The following is a 19,580-nucleotide window of genomic DNA, read 5'->3' as shown; positions in this document are numbered from 1 at the left end:
ACTTTGACCACAGAAACATCCTCAGATGTTCTTTATTTCAGATGTGCTTTTAATAGGACTGAATCATGGAGTCTAAATTTGAGCTCCTTGTCTTTCCAGAATTATTATATATAGGATGGGGCAAAAGTAGTTTTACACTTGTTCCTATGGAAAATAATACAATAATTAATAAATAATAAAACAATAAACTGCATACTCACAGCTATAAACCTACGTTTGCCACACCTTCTATATTACAGATCAGACATATAAGTTACCAAGTTGATTTCATTGTGGTTAAGAGCACAAGCTGTGGAGTCAGATTTGAGTTCAAATTCTGTGCCTTAAGTTATTCATCTGTAAAATGGAGATGTCAATAATACTTCTACCTTGTGGTTTTGTTGTGAGAATTTAATTTTTTTTAAAAAAGTATTTAGCATAGAGACAGGGACTTAGGCAGTGCTAACTAGTAGAATAATCTATTACTTTTACAAGTTGAGAAACTTGACTAGTATTTTTATTCACTTTGGGGAGCAAAGTGTAGAGGTACAGCCAAAAGAAAGCATTGTCAAATACTACCTCCTTAGTGTGACCATGTTAATTCACTGTCCAGAAGGATACAGCTATATAGTTAATAAACTTTTCCCACTCAAGAGACTAAGAATAATATTCAGATATCTAAAGACTTTATTTTGAATCTGTTCTTGGCTTGTATGTGTTATGGAAAAGCTCCTAGAGGAATCAAGTGTGCCCTCCTCTGCTCTCCTTAGAATCATTGGTAATTAATATGGTTGAGAAACTTAGACCCACCACTTTGAGTTTCTGGCCACTCATTATTTAGCAAATATACACATATAAATGTCTACTAAGAGCTATGCATTGTGCTAGATTCTTTGAATAAAAGGAAGAATGACAGATATGTGGTGCCTGTCTCCATGGAACTTTCAGTCAGTGGCGAAGGCTAATAAACAAGCATTGTGATAAGTGGAGAAAGATGGGGGAGAGAGAGATTGAAGAACTAAATAAAACTCAGTCAGCCTGGTGTGTATTGAAAAAAGAGACAGAGAGGTAGGCAGGAGGCAAGTAATGAAAGCTCCTAACAGGTCTTGTTATTTAATTTGGACTTTATTCTGAGGATATTGGGTAGCCATAAGGAGAATTAGATAGGGAACTAACTTGATTATATAGTGTTCTCTAAAGATTTCTGTTGCTGGAGACTAGATTGAAGTGAGACAAGTCTAAGGCAGGGACACAGCTATTAAGTCTGTAGCTGAGGGGAAACGATGGGTAGTGGAGATGAAGAGAAATAAAGGGATGTGAGCAATTAGAAGAGAGAATTTAGTTGGATATGGGGGCTTAGGGGAAAGGAAGGGTTCAGATATCCCTTTTTGATATGTTTCTACCTGGCAAATCAGGATTTCCCAAATTAGGTTTTAAAGGGTACCACTGGCAGCAGATATTGCTAATCTCTAATTCTACTGTAGCACAACTCCACTGAGTGCAAAGCTAACTGAAAACCTGATCCTGTAAAGCTGAGAGGTAATTGCAAGCAGAGGGAAGAAGACAAATATTAAGGACACTAACTACTGAAAAAGTACTTTGCATGGTATGGTATACTTCCTGATTGTTTGGAACTCTATAGTTGTACAGCCTTGGCTTGCGTTTAAGGAATAATGTGACACTGAGCACTTGAGGGGAAAGGGCAGAATCACAAATGGTGCCGACATATAGGGCAGCCAGGCACTGCTGATGAAAATAAAAGAATAACATTAATAAGAAGTCTGATATTTTAGTCAGTATATCTTCAGAAACAAAAACAGGTAATGATAACAGAAAAAGAATTAGACAAATATATCTTGAAATGGTAAGAAAACACATGTAGTTAAAAGTCAGAGGAGTAATGGATGCCTTATCTCAGTCAGTTCTTTATTATGCTAATTGTTAATACTGACCTTTTGAAAACATTTCAAGTAGACAATTTCAGATTTCTCTATCAGTCTTTGAAAAGATACTAACAAGGAAAAAAAATTGAGTGATTAGTATAATCATGTATTTCTGTTCATAGTTTTCTGCGGTACTGAAGTCTGCAAAAGAAAGGTTGTTGAAGGAGACAATAGTATTCCCCATTATTTAGGGGGAAACATTCCAAAACCCCCAAAGGGATGCTTGAAACCAAGATAGTACCAAACCCTACATATACTATATTTTCCCTATACATAAAGACCTATGGTAAAGTTTAATTTATAATTTAGGTACAGTAAGAGATTAACAACATAACTAATAATAAAATAGAACAATTATAATATACTGTGATAAAAAGTTATGTGAATGTGGCCTCTATCTCTCAAAATATGTTATTGTACTATACTCACCTTTTCACTTAAAGGAAGCACTTTACGACTTCTCTTTGGCATGTCCAAATTGCCAGCACCATACTCTTGTGCTTTGGGGCCATTATTAAGTTAAATAAGGGTTACTTGAACTCAAGCACAGGGATATTGAGATAGCTACTAAGTTACTAAATGGGTATACCCTGGAAAAAGGGATGGTTCAGGTCCCAGGTGGACAGTACCAGATGGTCCAAATTTTATGCTACTCAGAATGTCAAGCAATTTAAAACTTCTGAATTGTTTATTTCTGGAATTTCCGTTTAGTATTTTCAGACCACGGTAACTGAAATGGTGGAAAGCAAACCTGCAGATAAAGGGAGACCACTGTAGTTACATGCTTTTATTACATAAGTAATTTCCAGCTAGTCTCCATTAGGTTTAGTTTAGGAAATTCCTTGTGTAGTTATCATTGGGGTAAATCAGCATTGTGAATATATTTTGATATTTTTTATAGTAACATTTGCAGTAACATCTTGAAAGATAGGAATACTAAAAGAATAGTGTACTCTGCTTAATCCTTCCATAAGTGAAAGGTAGACTGAAAATCTGTTTTGGTTTATATTTGTTGAAAGACATTGAGAATGTCCTATGCCTTGGGGTCATCAGTTGGAATATCAAGAATATCAATTATAACCCTAGCTATAGTTTTAGAATATGTAAGGAAGTTCATTTTGTATAGTATATGTGTACTTTAGCACAGGTCTGATAAACTCTTTGGAAATTACTTTTTTAACTATATTCTATTAGTGTGGTTTCCTATAGATGACTTTTAGAAAAAGCTGAGTTCATAAGTAAAATATATAATGTTTTAAAATTTCTAGTTTTTTTTTTGGATAGATGGAGATCTGGTTAAATAATATATTGCGCCTCTACTGAGCACTTGGTAACATGCTTTCAAGAATGCAAATAGAAATTAGGAAGATAGCATAATAATTTGTTTGAATTCATTATATTTGGAAAGTATATTAGTTGGTCTTTTCCAGTCATTGACTATAAAGATACCATGCGATATCTTGATTGTACTCGGAGTCTTTGAGAATGACTTCTTTTTGAAATAGATTGGGGAGGCAGCAGCCATTCAGGGAATAATCATTATCTCCCACACTTAGCTGCAGGCTGTTTCCCCGCCCCCTTCCCTTAAACTCTCATGTACAAATAGTAAAACTGCCGTCTGGTTGCTTTTTTTTTTAACCTCTTAAAATAAGAACTGCACTGAGTATCTTATCAGGGTTGGAATATCAGAAAATTTCTTTAAGAACAAGAACAAAAAACTCTGTAAAACACCTGAATCACTTTTTGAAATGTCCAACCTCAAAGCTTCTGTCATTTTTATACAAACTTTCATTAAGGAAATCAGCCTGATGAACACTAATATTTTAAAGACTTTTATGTTCTAGTTTGAGTTATAATTCTATAAATGTCACTGAAATGAAATCATTCTTTTGAATTTGGCTTATAAAAATAATTTGTATATATTTGTTTGATTGAGTGCTTGTTTGATTTAGGTTTCTAGGAATATAATGTCACATTATTTATAATATTGTCTTTGTTTCTTCTTTGTAAAATCCCATTGCAAAAAGATCACTAGTTTTCTTAAGTGAAAACAATTTTGCTGCCATGATACACTCTCAAGTCACTGATGTTAAGTAGGCCAACTTTACAGAACTGTTACCACATTGACACTGTTTTGTCCTTTACTCAGAGGGTCAGAGAATCTGGGAAGCCCAAGAAAAATTACATTTGAAAATTACACAAAGGAAGATGTTACTTCCTTTAGGTCTGGTTCTGGTCAACCAGTTAGAATGGGATTTGAAACATTTCAGTAAAATAAAGTTTTTTAAAGTTAAGTATGACTTTGTGTGAGCTGAAGTAAATCAAATTACAGTGGTACCTCGATTTTCGGAAGACCCTTCGAAAACCGAGGCATCCACAGCCCACAGCTGGGCCTCAGGATCTTGCCCTCAGCGGAAGCTGTGTGGTATGTTTGACTTCTGCGGCGTGTTCGGAAACTAAAGCATTTTCTTCAGGGTTTACGGCGTTCGTAAACCAAAATGTTCATCAACGGAGATGTTCGGTATATTTACAGTGCATATATAGTTGCTGTTTGCTGGAAGTTTAGAATACCCGAGTTTTAAATTTTCAATTATGCTGCCTAAAGTTAGAGGAGCTGCCTATAGTTCAAGGTTGGGTCCCTCCAGCTAACTCTCTAAGCCACTGAACAAAAAGGAGAGAAAGAAACCTGTTGAGTATTATGTTGAGGGGAGAGCAATGGAGATTGTTCAGTGAACTCTATTATCTAGTGCATGCAAGGAACCCTGCTAGTTAAAGGTAGTGGGGAATCAAAAAGTATAAGAATTCTGTTTTCTGGCTCCCTTCCAATTCAGAGTAGGGGCTCTGATATTTAAAAATTAGGAATATAAGAACCAAATTATGTTTGAGAATTAGAACAAATAATTATTTTAGAATATATTCAGAAGGAGGGAAAAATAAAGAGGGGAAAATAATCAACACAGAACTCAATAGAATGGCAGAAAGGAGGAAGCAAGTACCCCAGAAGCAGAGAGGCAGACTTAGACACAGGAGTTTCTCCTTGGGCTGTGTCTGAAGATGATCGAGGAAGTTTTGTGTATTTTCAGCTGTAGGCTCAAGTTTAGTGTTTGTTTCTAAGTACTTGTTCCACATAGGATATAGGAAACTGAATTTTCATAATTCCTGAATTAATCCAGGTGTATTGGGTGATTTCTAGTTACTTTCCTTAAAGTTGGGGAGAGAGGAGCCTATTTCTTTATACTAGAAAATCAGGTCCACAAGAGCTGGGTTGTTTGTCAGTTTTGTTTAACCATGATATTCCAGGTTCCTAGAACAATGCCTGGCATGTTGTAGCCTCTCAGTAAGAACTTTTGAATTAATTAAGTTTTAGAAATATGGGGTTCTGTAAATAGTACCTTTAAGTCTAGTAGTCAACTGCAACTCTGGTGCCCAGGCCTTTGATATGTTAGCATTTTTTTCTCATAAAGAGAGCAGGTGGGGGAAGCATCAAAGATAATTCTTAGATTTTGAGCCTGGACGTCTGGGAAGATGGTAAGGCTTTAATAGAAGTTGGAAACATAGAAAGAATAGCGGATTTAAGAGTATGATAAATTTGGTTTTGGAAATACTGAATTTGAGGTGGCAAACTTGTTTAGGATCAGGGAATTCTTTACATAGAGGTGATAGTTTAAGCCATGATTATAGGTGAAACTGAAAGTAATGATGGCCACCATTTATTGAGCCCTTTATTATATGCCAGTCACTGTACTTTATATATTGATTTCATTTCATCCTCATATCAACCTTGTTAAATAGATACTACTGTTTCCCATTTCATAGTTGACAACACTGAGGTTTAGCAAGATAGGATATCTTCCCCAGGGTCGTGTAGCTGGTAAGTGGTAGAACTAGGTTTTGAATGTAGACCCATCTTATCCCAAAGTCATCAGCTGGTGCCAAGTGGTAAGAAATGTACAGGAAAATGAGGATTGAGCAAAGACCACTGAGTATATTTTCTAGGAATTGTTGGTAACCTTCAAGAGAACTCAGAATCCTGGTGTAGGGACAGAGTACATATTGCAAGGAGTTCAGGAATACAATGAATGGAAAATTTTATAAAAATGGAAATGGGAAGTTAAGACTAGTTTTCAAGAAATTTGGGAGAAGGCAAGAAATAGTACAGTATGGTGAATTTGTAGGACCAAGCAAATTTGGGAGTTTTGTTATCTCCCAATAGTTTTTATCTTGTTTTAGTATTTCATTCATGCATGCATGCATTCATTTATTTCAACAAATACTTATTGAGTGACTGCTCTGGGCCAGGTAGAGTAGGGGGAATATAGCAGGAAACAACACAAGATTCTTGCTGTCATAGAGTTTAATTTTAATGGATGCGGGCATGGTTGTCAAGAACCAAAATCAGTCAGAAAAATACCAACATGAATAAATGCTATACAAAGAGTTAAAAATAGAATATAACATGCAAGAGAGCGTCTGTGTGGAAGTTTTAGATTCTGTGGTAAAAAGGCCTATTTTAGAGACATATTCTGAGAATCTAAAAGATAAGAAGATAGCCTGTAAGCAGGAAGAGAATTTAGGCAGTGAGAATAGGTAATGCCAAGGCCTTAAAGTAGGAATAAGCTTGACAATAACAGATGGATGCTATTGAGCAAAGGGGAAAGTGGTATTATATCAGAGAGGGAGGCAGGATTCAGATCTTTTATGGGGCTTTATAAATTGGTGTAAAAAGTGTGGATCTTTATTCTAAATGAAGTGGGATGTCAGGCACTTGAAGAATTTTAAGCAGGTAGTTATACATGATCTAATTTACATCTTAAAAGGATACCCTGGGATACAAGGAAAAGCAGAAGATCAGTTAATAGGTTTCTGCTCTTATTCACACAGAGATAATGGTGGCTTGGACTGAAGTTTTAGTAATAAAGGTGGGGAGAACTGGTTGGATTTTGAATGTATTTCAGGGGAGTATATAACAGGGCCTGCTGATGGATTAGATATGGGTTTCAGTTTAAGAGAGGAATCACAATGACTCTTGGATTTGGGGCTTGAACGACTGAGTAAATGAATGGGCAGTGTGAGAGGAAACCTGAGTATGATTACATTGAAATGAGGGTTTCATTGAAAGAAGCAATATTGAAGTTGCACGGGACAAGCTACCAGAAGAGTGAGCACACAACAGGGAAGCGATTGAGAGAGAACTGTAGGAGTTAGCCTTAAAAATCAGAGGGAAGGAGACAGACAACAGACATTTCAAGATGTAAAGGAAGTTGAAAAGCAAATATTGAATAACCTTGATCTTTAATAAAACACTAGACCTATTACTGTGTTCATTTATGAACAACTACATATTGTTTTATGTTCCTTATATTAACTTTCTAATTTAAATACTTGAAGCTTAATTATGTTTATCATTGTATAACCTATTACTTTTGTATATATAATTTTTTTTTGTTTTTTCAGGTTGTAAGTTCTACAAATGGAGAGTTAAACACAGATGACCCTACTGCAGGACGTTCAAATGCACCCATCACAGCCCCTACAGAAGTAGAAGTGATGGATGAAACCAAGTATGTATTCTTTTTGCTTGTTTTACTAACTTTTGTTCTTAAACTATGCATGTTTGACATTTATAGTTATGTGCAGTTATTTCAGGAATTTTGTTTCAAGGAATAGGTGCATGTAAAATAAGTGATATGTTTATTTTAATCACTCAGTTTAGAATAGTGTTATTTCAGTAAATATTTTAATAATACAAAATAGTTTAACAACTATGCTCAAATACTTATTTAGAACCAACAGAATATTTTTAGCTATTTTTAAGAGTGTTGATGCATGATAGTTGTTGCTATATTATAGATTCTCAATTTTTCTTTAAACGTAAGAATAAATAATTTTTAATTTTATAGTATGCTGCATGAATCAATATTAGTTTTAATTTAGTTTTTTGTGAGTGTAAATTATAATAATGCTGCTTGGGAAAAAATGAAGCATGAAAAACAATGTGACAATTTCAATGTGGGCTATTTCTGATGATCTCTCTCTCTCTCTCTTTCCTTGTATTTTTTTTTGTGCCTGTGTATAGCTGCCAGAAAGTGTTGAACATGTGGTGAGTTCCCAAGTGTAGGCAGGCAGAAATAGCTCCGTTGACTGTAATTTCAAAGATTTTTAGCACCATATTGTGTTTTTTAAAAACGTACCTTTCAACATAGACATTATAATTTGTAAAAGTTGTTCAAAAGTATTTATATCATTTACATTAGCTCTGAAAAGCAAGAAATCATTGTTTGAGGAGCTCTTTTGCCTGCTGCAACTTTTGCTTCAAGTAACATAGATTTGGGGGCACTTTTTAATTGAGTAGATACACCAACCCTGCTTGTGCTTGTGTATTTGTTTTGTAACACAGAGGCTTTATTTGCTATTTTAGATAGAAAGAGGCTTTTGAGATAAGTTTTCTTTTTTTCTGTTTGTAATTATTAAATACACATAGTAAACCCCATACCCTCCACCCCAGTAGTATCACTAAAACAGAATTTCAATTACTAACTAATGATATTGCCATTGTTAACACATGGTGTATATACTTTGATAAGTTTCATGATAAACTATAGTTGAGTGTTATGAAAAATCCTCATCTAAATATTTTCTGCTAATTGCAGATGTAATGTTTCTATTAGTTGAGGTAATGTTGGATTTAACTATTGCTGACATTTGCCTTTAGTTGTTATGCTATGTCTAAAATGCTTCTCTCAGTTTCAGGACAATTTTTGAGTCAGCCTTAGAGTGAATAAAGAAAGTTGCATAGATTAATAACTTTTGGAAAGTTCTATTCATATCCAAAACGAACCTTACATAATTTCCAAAATAATTCCCCTTTTCTGGCTGTAAGATGAGGAAATTTATGTGGATATTTTTCTCTTTCTTTTTTTAAGAATATTTATTGATTTTTAGAGAGAGAGGAGGGGAGAGAAACATTGATGTGAGAGCGCATCGATTGGCTGCCTCTTGCACATCCCCCACTGGGGACCGAGCCCCAACCCGGGCATGTGCCCTGACTGGGAATCGAACTGGCAGCCCTTTGGTACACAGGACCACGTCCAACCAACTGAGCCACACTGGCCAGGGCTGTGAATGGTTCTTTTTAAAGAACAATGATCAAGTATCCATGTTAATCACTTTTGACTGTGGGATTTATTGACAGTATGACTTGGCTTAGATTGTAGGATATAGTCAGCTGCATCCTTGTGCATTTTTACATCAGAAATAGAAACAGTTTCTGCTCATTTGTGCAGTCCTAAGTACTGTTCCAGAAGTAGGGTGGCAGCGTGGCTGATTAGAATGCATGTGTCCTTTGCAATTAGACAGGTGATAGAATCCTACTTCTGCCACTTTGTTACCTTCTTCAAGCTTGTTTCTTTTTCTGTAAAATGAGGCTAATAATACCTACCTCAGAGGTTTGAGAAAGTTAAACATGATAAAACACTGGTATTTTGTCTGGCAAATGGCAGGCGCTCAGTAGTTATCACCCTGATTTATCTCTCCTCTTCCAGTTGCCTGTGGCCTTTCTCACCTGTGCTCTTCCCATGCTGTGCTTCTTCCGACCTTGTCCCATGTTTTTACTTCCATACTCAGAACTCTTCACTGAAACTGGCTGTTCTGTGTTCACATCCCCCTAGATACGTGCTTTCAACCAAATCTATTACATTTTTTCATTTATTCATTCAACAATTACACCGCTTGGACTTCAGAAATCTCTGATACCACCCTTGCCCTTAAGTAGAGTACACAACAGTCAGGAAGATTGCAATTGTATTGGCATATATCGGTATGTGATTCAATACTATGAAAAAGGTATAAAGAGAAAGATTATTTACTGACAGGATGATGAGAATGCTTTGTGGAGGGGGCTTTGAAGAATGGCCTAGTAATCTGTTTAGTTGAGGTGGGTGTAGGTGTATGCTTATGTGCGTGTTCATGGGTTCTGGTTTCTTTATGCAGGCCTTGGAAGATGAGAAAAAAGGAAGTAGATGGTGGGAAGGTTATTCCTGGGGGAAAGGGTCTCTGGTGCTTGGAGCTTCAGGGCACCCAGGCCACTCATACCTTTCATAGTCTGGCCCCTGCCTAGCTTTCCCAGCTCCATTTTCCATTCTGAAGCCTGTATTCTGTTGGTTCCATTCTGCCATCGATAGACTATTTTCTTTATCACTTTCCCACTTCTTGAACATTCTTGAATTTCTTGAAAACAAGGCTTTTATATCTTCAGATTCCCAATGCTGAAAACAGTATGCCTCAATAAATTATTACTAGATAATTAACTATAAATAATGTAGTATATCCATACAATGCACTATTAGTTGACAATATAGAAAAAATGAAATTGAAAACATTATGCTAAGTGGAAGAAGTAGACACGAGGGCCATGTATTATAAAATTCCATTTATATGAAATGTCCAGAATAGGCAAATATATAGAGACAGAAAGTAGACCATGGTTGCCCAGGGCAGGGAAGAGGAGGGTGGGAGTGGCTGCTGATAGGCAGTGTGGTTTCTTTATTGGGTAATGAACATATTTTGAAGTTAGATAGTGGTGATTATTGCTGCGGTATAAAAACCACTGGATCGTATAGTTTAAAAGGGTGAATTTTATGATATGTGAATTATATCATAATAAAGCAGTTGTTTTTAAAAAGTGGAAAGCAACCCATGATTTCACTAACGCTTTACTCTAGATAGGTTACAGAAACCCTCAGAACTTGCCTAACTCTTCACTAGTTGAAAACTAAACACAGGTTTTGACTTTCCTTTCATCAGGGTTATTCCCTGCAAGTTTACTATTACATTCCTCATATCCGTTTAGTTTGTGATTAAGAAATATGAGCATGGTTTCTTTTTCTAAATTGTATCTTATGCTTCTCTCATCCAGCATTTGGTAGGTAGCTGGGAACCTGCTTAGAATTCTCTTTGAGAATTTGTTTCCAACTTCCTCTCTTTCTTCTTATCTGTCATTGGCAGAGATCCTTCTCAGTTCATCCCATTAACTAGAATGTATATTACAATGGACATTTTAGAGTCTCAAGTGTCCTAAAGTCATACCTCATGGGTAAATATATGATTTCTGAATCATGAAAAACATTCTGGCCTGACCGGGCATGGCTCAGCAGTTGAACGTCGAGCTAAGATCCAGGCGATCGGGGTTTGATTCCCAGTCAGGGCACATGCCTGGGTTGTGGGCTCGATCCAATGACTCTTTCATCATTGATGTTTCTATCTCTCTCTCTCTTCCTCTCCTTTCCTCTCTCTGAAATCAATAAAGATATATTTTTAAAAAAAAAAGAAAGAAAAATATTCTGTGCCCCCAAATATAAAGTGACTCCTTTATTAGTAATGAGATTTTGCCTTTTTTTCTGTAGCTGAAATTTTTTTTTTTTAAGGCAGGTGATACAGAGAATAGCACCCTCATTATTCCTTTCAGGAATTAAAACAAGGCTTCCTTTAGTTATCAAGTTTTTAAGCAGAATGAAATCATCTTCGTTTTTACTTTTTTTCTCTCTCTTTCCCCTTTCTAACATTTACCGAGCAGTTATTGTATGTTTGGTAATACGATGATTATGGAGAGAAATCAAGGCCTTTATGTTCCATTAGAGAAGATAGTAAGTATCCTAATGACTTTCACATAGTGGTTTTCTACTCTGGCTTCATCTCAGTCTTGTGGGGAGTTCTAACAATAAGCTAATACTTAGACTGTACTATTAGAGTTTCTGATTCAATTGGTCTGTGGTGGAGTATGTCTGGTTTCCAGTATTTTTTAAAAGCTTCTAAGCTGATTCTAAGGAACAGCCAGCATTGAGAATCATTGGTCTAATAGTTATTATAGGATTAACACTATAGGATACAATGTTGTTTGAGAGACTGGAGTTCTCACTTCTAGCTGGGAAGATGGAGAAGTCTCCAGGGGTAAGGATGTACTTACACTGGTTCTCAAAGACGAGTATGATTTGGCAGAGTTGATGGGTAGTGGTCAGAGAGAAGAGGTTGATAAGGTTTAACTACGCAGCTGTACAGAGTGTGCGTGCCTTAATGGGAGCTGGGAGGGACAGGCTAAGGGACGTAGTAGCCAGGTTAAAAAAAATTTGAACGTTGTCTTTCTCAGCACAGAAATGAAAATTTTAAGCCCAGAAATGGTATAATCAGATTGAACCTTATGAAAATTAATTTGGCCAGTTTTTGAGGCTTATGTCACTTCCTGAGATCATCAGATTGCAGAAAATCTTACTTCCTCCCTTGCACAGTTTAGGCTGCCTGGAAAGGACGCCTGATGGGTGATGAGACTGAGAGGAGAGTGAAAATAGGTTGGAACCAAATTTTAAGAGCTGTGTGGACTTAATACCATAGACAGTGTAGAGCCACTGCTGCGATAAGAGAAAAAGGCATGGCTATACAGGGGAGGCAAAAGCAGGTCTACAGTTCATGTGGAGATTAATAAACAATAATACGGAAATAATCTCTGTTTCGCATACTCACCACTGTAAACCTACTGTGGCCCCACCCTGTATTTATGATGGGGGAACTTTGGATGGCAGATTGGAGAAAGGGGAGACTTAGACTGGGAAGTCAGTTAACAGGCTCTTAGCAATGGTGGAGACAAAAAGTTCTAAACTAAGTTAGCATAAGAGGATGGGGAAATTTTGAAAGTCATTTAAGACTTAAGGGACTGATTGCATGTGGATGAAAAGGAAGAAATTGAAGATGAGGATAGGTGTGCAGGTTCCTAGTTAGAATAGTTACGTGGATGGTCTTGCTCTCTGATCTAAACTCTTCTTGGTCAGCTGAACAGTTCCTCTTTTTTTTAATTTTTTTTTTTTTTTTAAAAATATATCTTTATTGATTTCAGAGAGAGGAAGAGAGAGAGATAAAAACATCAATGATGAGTCATTGATCAGCTGCCTCCTGCACGCCGCTGCTGGAGATCAAGCCCACAACCCGGGCATGTGCCCTGACCGGGAGTCGAACCACAATCTCCTGGATCCTAGGTTGATGCTCAACTGCTGGGCCATGCCAACTGGGCAACAGTTCCTCATTTCTAAAAACCAAGAGATCCATAGATATAAAATTACATATCAGGTATAAATTTTAAGGGGAACAATCCTTAGTCAAGGAATTAAAGATTAGATGTCATAAAAGGTATTTTCTGTATACTTATCAACTCGGATGAGCAGAGGCGAGGTTCTGGAGTCCTAACTGGGTAGGGTCTGACCAAAGGATGAGCCAGTGAGTCATTGTAGAGGAGAGATAAGAAGTTCAGCGCCAAACAGAGAAACATGCTTCAGTTTGTGGGTAGATGTGTGAGAAAGAAGTATATGACATAATCCAAGAAAAGATGTCAGGTTCTAGATGAAGAAAAAGACAGTGAGTAAAGAGGAAATGGTAGTATAATGTCAGCAGCAAAACCTTGGCCCTTACCGACTTTGACCCATATGGTTCCCTGTTTCTTACCTAAACAGAATTTAAAGCAGCAACCTTAGAATTCATTAGAAGCAGGGCTTAACATTTATTTCCAAAGGATTTAAGAGTAGAGATGTGACTTCAAAGCTTTTAGACTCGCTACCAAATGATCATGTGAGAAGCATGAGCCAGACTTGTGAGAGCATATTGGCTTACTGGAACCACATATGGAATAGTCCAGAAAGAGCCAAGATAAAGAAGCATTGACAAGGACATGACTTAAATGTCTGTAAGCTTAGTCAGCTTCCCCAAGGTAGTTGTCAGTAGTTTAGATCTGAGACGCCAAGTGAGGTATGAACTAATGTATAAGAAAATGTAGCCCCTGAGCAGCAAGGACAGAAAATATATTTTAACATTTTAAAGCTCTGAATAATTTTCTAAGACCAAATGATTGCATTTATTGATAAAAATAACTTGCTCACATCATCTGTGAGAACTAGTGTACGTGCTAATTCCTAGAATCTTTGCCACTATTTCCAGTCATTATTACCAATCACTTTTTCCCTTTCAACTGTACCAAGTGTTAAAATAATGTTGTCTCTTTTTACTCCTTTGCCTGCACCCACAAGTTGATGGCATGGTGTCCACTCAGTATCCCCAGTGCTCAGCCCCGAGCACCCAGGCCTGGGCCCCGGGGAAATGGAGAAGCAGGGGTGGTGACCTGGCAGGCTCGTCTCGAGAGCAGTGCTTTTTGAGATTCAAGAATCACCTCTAAGAATATGGTGCACGCCATTTTCCCCAGAAAAGCTTCTGTAAGATTAAAATCTATAGTTCAGGAGTGTGCACTAGGGTGCGTGACCCCTGGGTAAAAACTCCAGCTGTAGAACATGCTGTAGAATCGCTGCTACATTCATGCTCTAGGAGCTGCGTTTATGAGGCAAATCCTTTAGCTATTCAATAACATTTAATTAGTAACAACTTTGTGCCCATTTATGAGATGTACCTGTGAGCAAGATCTTATGAAGCTTACATTTTGTGTGGAGGCAGATAATAAATACGTAAAATAAATTTAAATTAAGTACTGAGAGAACAATAAGAGTCACGTGACAGAGTGGTGGTATGGGAGCGGCATATTTTAGGTTGAGTGCTCAGGAGATAATTGAGATGATACCTAACTTCTTAATTACCAAATCTATAAATCAGCTGTTTTGGTAATGACTTTAAGAAATCAGTCACAAGTTTAAATATCAATTTTCTTAACTTCTGTCAGTATATCTTATCTTGAAAACAGCATTTTTTATGTTTCTAGTTGGATGCATTCATATCGCATAAAACGATGCTGCCCCCTGGTGGTTATCAGTTTAATAACATGCCAGCTTTACTTTTGCAAATCTATTTCAAGGGTATACTCTATTTAGTGGGATTTATTTTCGAAAAATAAATATCTTCTTTAGATTGCTTTTGAATTTAATATTCTTGTACAATTAAAATTCATTTTAAAATCTTATTTAGGCTGAAATAAATTTTGGGAGTATTTTTTTGTGATCAATAAAAATAATTCTTACACAACTGAAGGAAAGGATACCTGCAAGGTAGGAGGAACTTACCTCTCACAACTGAAAGGAGATAAATGGTACTGGAGAAATGAAGTAGGCCAGATGAATCGCCAATACCAGTATGGGGAACCTGGAACTTGGACTCGTTCATCAAAGCATGTATTACATTATATTCCTCATTCCAAAAGACTGATATATATCTTAAGCCACTTTTTCAGTGGGAAACTTTTAAAAGAATGTATTTTGGACTTCGAATAGTCCGTGATAGTATTTAGGAATAGTGGACATTATTAGTAGACTTTACATTAAATAATTAATAACTTTCCATTGAAATATGGCCATATTCTTTAATATCCTAAATATTTGGTCTGATTCTTCTAAATACCAATTTTTTAATGTTTTGTTTTTTATGGCAAGGGCGTGTTCTGACTCTTAGTTTTTAATAAAAAGGTTCTTTCTAGAATAATGGTTCTTACCTCATAGAGAGTAACTTAACTTGAATAATTTTTTGTTTTGCTTTTCATTTTAGAAAATTTATATAACTGATTTGAGAAGATACTAGGTAGCTGGTGATCACAAAGAAATTTGATTTATTTTTCTAAATCTAAGAAAAATCTGTTGTACCTAGATTCTTCCATTGTGGTAACTTTTTAAGTCTTGATTGGGTAATTTCTGTTCTCTCTGGTAGTCACCTCAACAGTAGTAAAATTCATGAAGATTGGTAACTGGACACGTTTCTAGTCGGATCTTTATTGGGCGGTGCTTACAGTTTGGAGTTGTTCACGTTTTGTGGTCTAGTTACGATGAGCTGCTTGAGTGCACATAAAAATGCAGTTGTGTGATTTGGTTTTAAATGCCCCACAGTGATTTCATAATCATGGCATAAAGCACAATAAAGGGTCTGAAATTATTTTTGATAATGTGGGTAGAGAGATTGTGTAATTTAGCTGGACAGGGTGGTTTCTGTTTACATTTATTTCACAAAAGATATAAGAGATATCCGGCCATTATTTCATCTTCCATAATCTTTTGCCAGGTAGGACATGTGAAGCTACACAGTCTCTGTTATGTGTAGCTTGAAGGTTAATATCCTTTTAGGAAAGTGGGCCCGTAATTATAAAGCCACCATTATGAGGCTTTGAATTGGCAGCATTTTGTTGATAGAACCACCATGTTTATAACTATGTCTTGCTTTTATTAAAAAATATGATTTACACATTTACACACACACACACACACACACACACACACACAGGACTTCAGTGGCGAAACTAAAGGAGCCCTTTTTATGTGATGCCTGTCATCTTTAGAATCTGGTAGGTTGGATAGGTTGCATTTCTTTTAAGTGTGGGAGTGGGAAAGCCAGATCTTTATTTGAAAGAATGCCAGACTTTTAGGGGGAATTTATATATATGTACTTTTGTTTTGTTGATTGCTGATCAGTGATTCTCATGAACTTTCAGTTCATACCAGCCTCGGCATTGCTCTACATGTGTTGCATGTTTCATCTCATGACTAGGAGAATTTATCATGAGAAAAACTAGTTCTCTCAGGGTTCATCTCTAAATTTTTTTCACCTAGGAACAAAACCCAGCACTGTATTTCCTTCATAGATTACAAAACTGAATCAGTTTTCAAATATAAAACCGGAGCACTTTGACGGTGCTATTTTAAATGTTGACTATAATTTTTACCTTAATTAAAATAACTTATGATAAGCTTGACCTTCTTTAACCTTTAAAGAATTAAAAAGTGCCAATCTTGACTTTCTTATTTTGTTCAGTGTGTTTTTTTCTCTTCCAGTTTGTAAATGTGATGGAATATGTTTGCTCAAGAGTGTATTTGGGAATTTCCCTTTTTATTTTTGGAATCTAAACTAATTCTTAGTGAAAACCCCCAATATTAGGATAATTATTGCTTTTCTAACAATGGCTTCAACAATCATATATAAACACCAGGAAAAAAGGGAGAGAATCCATAAGACAAATTTTATGCCATAGCCAGAGATTAATGAGTATCCAAAATAACAATGTGGTGGACCAGTTAGGTCAGAATCCCTTAGCTTCTTGGTTAGTCTTTGTGCAAAGCCTTTTCAGTTTAGTGATTTTTTTTAATGTTGCTTAGAATGTCTTGCTGTTAATAAAAGGCACATTGATAAAAGAACAGCAATAACCCTGCCATAGTTTCACTAATATTTATGCTTCACTGGCATGTTCACTGTTCACCTTGCACTACCCTGTTGCTTTTTATGACCATTTAAATGAATATGATAGTCAGCCTTGCTTTGTGACATTTTAGTACTTTCATAATAAAAGAAGTGTTTCCCTCCGTCTGCAGGTGCTGCTGTTTTTTCAAACGAAGGAAAAGGAAAACCATACAGCGCCACAAGTGACTCTGGACACAGACAGATCACGGGCAGTTACTTGGGTGTTCATCTTCTGTCTTGTGATGAAAATCATCTCTGTAGTGACCACATATGTTTTCAAGGACTCACTCTTAGAAACAAAAATGTCATACTTTCATACTTCATTTTGTGGTTGTCTTACATTCACTTTTTTTTCTAATTTAACTTTTATGGAAGCTTTAAAGTTTTGTCAAAACATGAGTGCTTTGCCCATCAGTGAACAGAATGGACCAATGAGGTAGTATTGATAAGAACAGTTCTGTAGAACATTTTTCAGAAGCTCTCCTCCTGTCATAGAAAGCAGTACAGTATCGTTAATGTCAACCAACTCTATGCCTAAGCTGGCCTTTTATAACTTCTGTAAGAGCATAATCAAAGAGGAGTTCTCTCCCTAGTGGGTAACGCAACAAAGGAAACAGAGTTGCCCGAATATTTAAAGAAGTTAATCCTTGAGAAGTTCATTTTTGGTGTGACATACGCATTGATATCAGTGTTACTGATGGTACTGCTATTCATGGGTCATACTAACATCCTCTCTGAAATCATGGTACAGTCACTGCCCAGAGGTACTGAGGAAAAAGCTCTATGGGTTTGGCAGAAGGTAGTGGTAAAATGAATCATAGGTAACGGGGTAAATATGAGCTCCACTTTAAAAAAAAAAAATTATTTATTGCTTTTAGAGAGGGAGAGAGGAGAAGAAGGGGGAGAGAGAAACATCGATTTGTCCACTTTTTCATGCAGTCATTGGCTGGTTCTTGTGTGTGCCCTGACGGGGAACAGAACCTGCAGCCTCTGCGTATCGGGATGACGCTCTGACCAGCAGCACCGCGCCGGGGCTGAGCTCTGCTTTTGTCGCATCACTATGTGAAGGACAGTGTTGCCGAACTGGCAAAAGCACTTATTTTAAAAAATGCAAAATATTTGTATGATGTAACTTTATGCTTCCAGATACGTCTGTTAGACAGCAAGAGGTGAATACTTTGAGAAATGAGACATGTGGGAGTTTTTTTTAAATACACTAAGGAGAAGAAATAAATGTGAATCTCATTGCAGCGTATAAGGTGGAAGTCATAGGCGATCCCGTTGAAACCCACTGCTGAACGATTCTCCCTGCAGCAGAAAACTTCGGATGTGCCACTCAGTGGTGCCTGTTTATAAATTATTTGGTCTTTGACAAAAAAGATCCCCAGCAATAAAAACTGGGTCACTTTATTGCCCTCTGTGCACATTAGGCTCTTGTATTAAGCTTTGCTGGTTCTCTGGAATTTTCTGACTTTTTAGCCTAATTTTGATGATTGAAAACTATTTTGGAGAGGATGGGTCAGGTGCTTTGCCTCCACAGTCTGTGAAAGTGCCTGCATGTGAACAGAGTCACGGTTCTGTAAAAAAGGAAGCCCATTCCATTTTCCAAGTATGCTTTGTTTTAAGCCACAAAGACAGGTGTTCTTTTGTCACATTCTTCTAGCCAGAATTTTCAAGAAGAGTTAAAACAAAAAGACTGGCTAGAAGGAATTATGTTGTTCCAATCCCATATTCACCCTTCCTTTATAAAATTGTTACTTGCTCCTTCCTTGCAGCCCCATCTTTGTCTTTAAGTGTGTGCCTCCAGGCATGCTTATTTATTTTTATTGTCTCAAGGTAACATTTAAAATGTGTAATTAAAGTAAATAAATCTACATTTTTGACTTCATTATTGCATTTACAGGGATTTAATTGTACTTTGTAATTTATTTTCCTTATTAGCCAAAAGTTCAGTGCGTTGTTTTTGATGAATTAGGCGCCTATATGAATACCGCACATCCGGACATTTTTTATCATCGTTGCTCTGAATCCTATGAATGATCTTTTTAAGTTCTTGATTTTAAAGACCTACACTCAGCCTAGAAAACACTTGCTGTATAATTTGGTCAACCGTCTCCATCCTATCTATTTGTATACTGTCATGATGTCTTAAACTGCAGGAGTCACATACTGAGTTGTTATTTTTGTTTGCTTTGAGCAAGGTAAATGGATGTTTTGGCCATTATAATGTGAAACCACTTCTTTCTTTACAGTATTTGACCAAATATGTGTGTCTATGATATTTGTAAATACATGCGATATCTGTATTTCTTATCATAAGCGTATTTAGTTTTATTCTCAGTAGGGTTTTTGGACTGTACAGTGTTTATATGATCTGAACTCCTTATACATAAGAAGGTGTGTATATTAATCCAATTATGGACTTAAAACTATTTTAAAAAGTATAAATACCCTTATTTGCTG

At 36.4% G+C, this 19,580-nt stretch overlaps 1 protein-coding gene across 10 annotated transcripts in view; it reads left to right on the top strand.

The window, feature by feature from the left end:
- The window catches only part of CSNK1G3 (casein kinase 1 gamma 3), an 84,213-nt gene extending 65,208 nt beyond the window's left edge, over window positions 1–19,005 (top strand). For 6 of the 10 annotated variants that reach the window (XM_081132710.1, XM_081132713.1, XM_081132706.1 and 3 more), the window contains 3 exons: window positions 7,377–7,483; window positions 7,999–8,022; window positions 17,249–19,005. In XM_081132710.1, coding sequence (XP_080988836.1) covers window positions 7,377–7,483; window positions 7,999–8,022; window positions 17,249–17,303 — 186 coding nt within the window. In that variant the 3' untranslated portion in view covers window positions 17,304–19,005. The remainder of the gene's footprint in view (window positions 1–7,376; window positions 7,484–7,998; window positions 8,023–17,248) is intronic. The other 4 variants (XM_081132707.1, XM_081132715.1, XM_081132711.1 and 1 more) reach the window with 3 other exon arrangements.
- Window positions 19,006–19,580: the final 575 nt, after the last annotated feature.

This window comes from Miniopterus schreibersii (assembly GCF_964146895.1).
Source record: "Miniopterus schreibersii genome assembly, chromosome: 3".
NCBI lineage: Eukaryota > Metazoa > Chordata > Mammalia > Chiroptera > Miniopteridae > Miniopterus > Miniopterus schreibersii.
The sequence above is the reverse complement of the archived record's forward strand: the minus strand, read 5'-3'. Positions and strand labels throughout refer to the sequence as shown.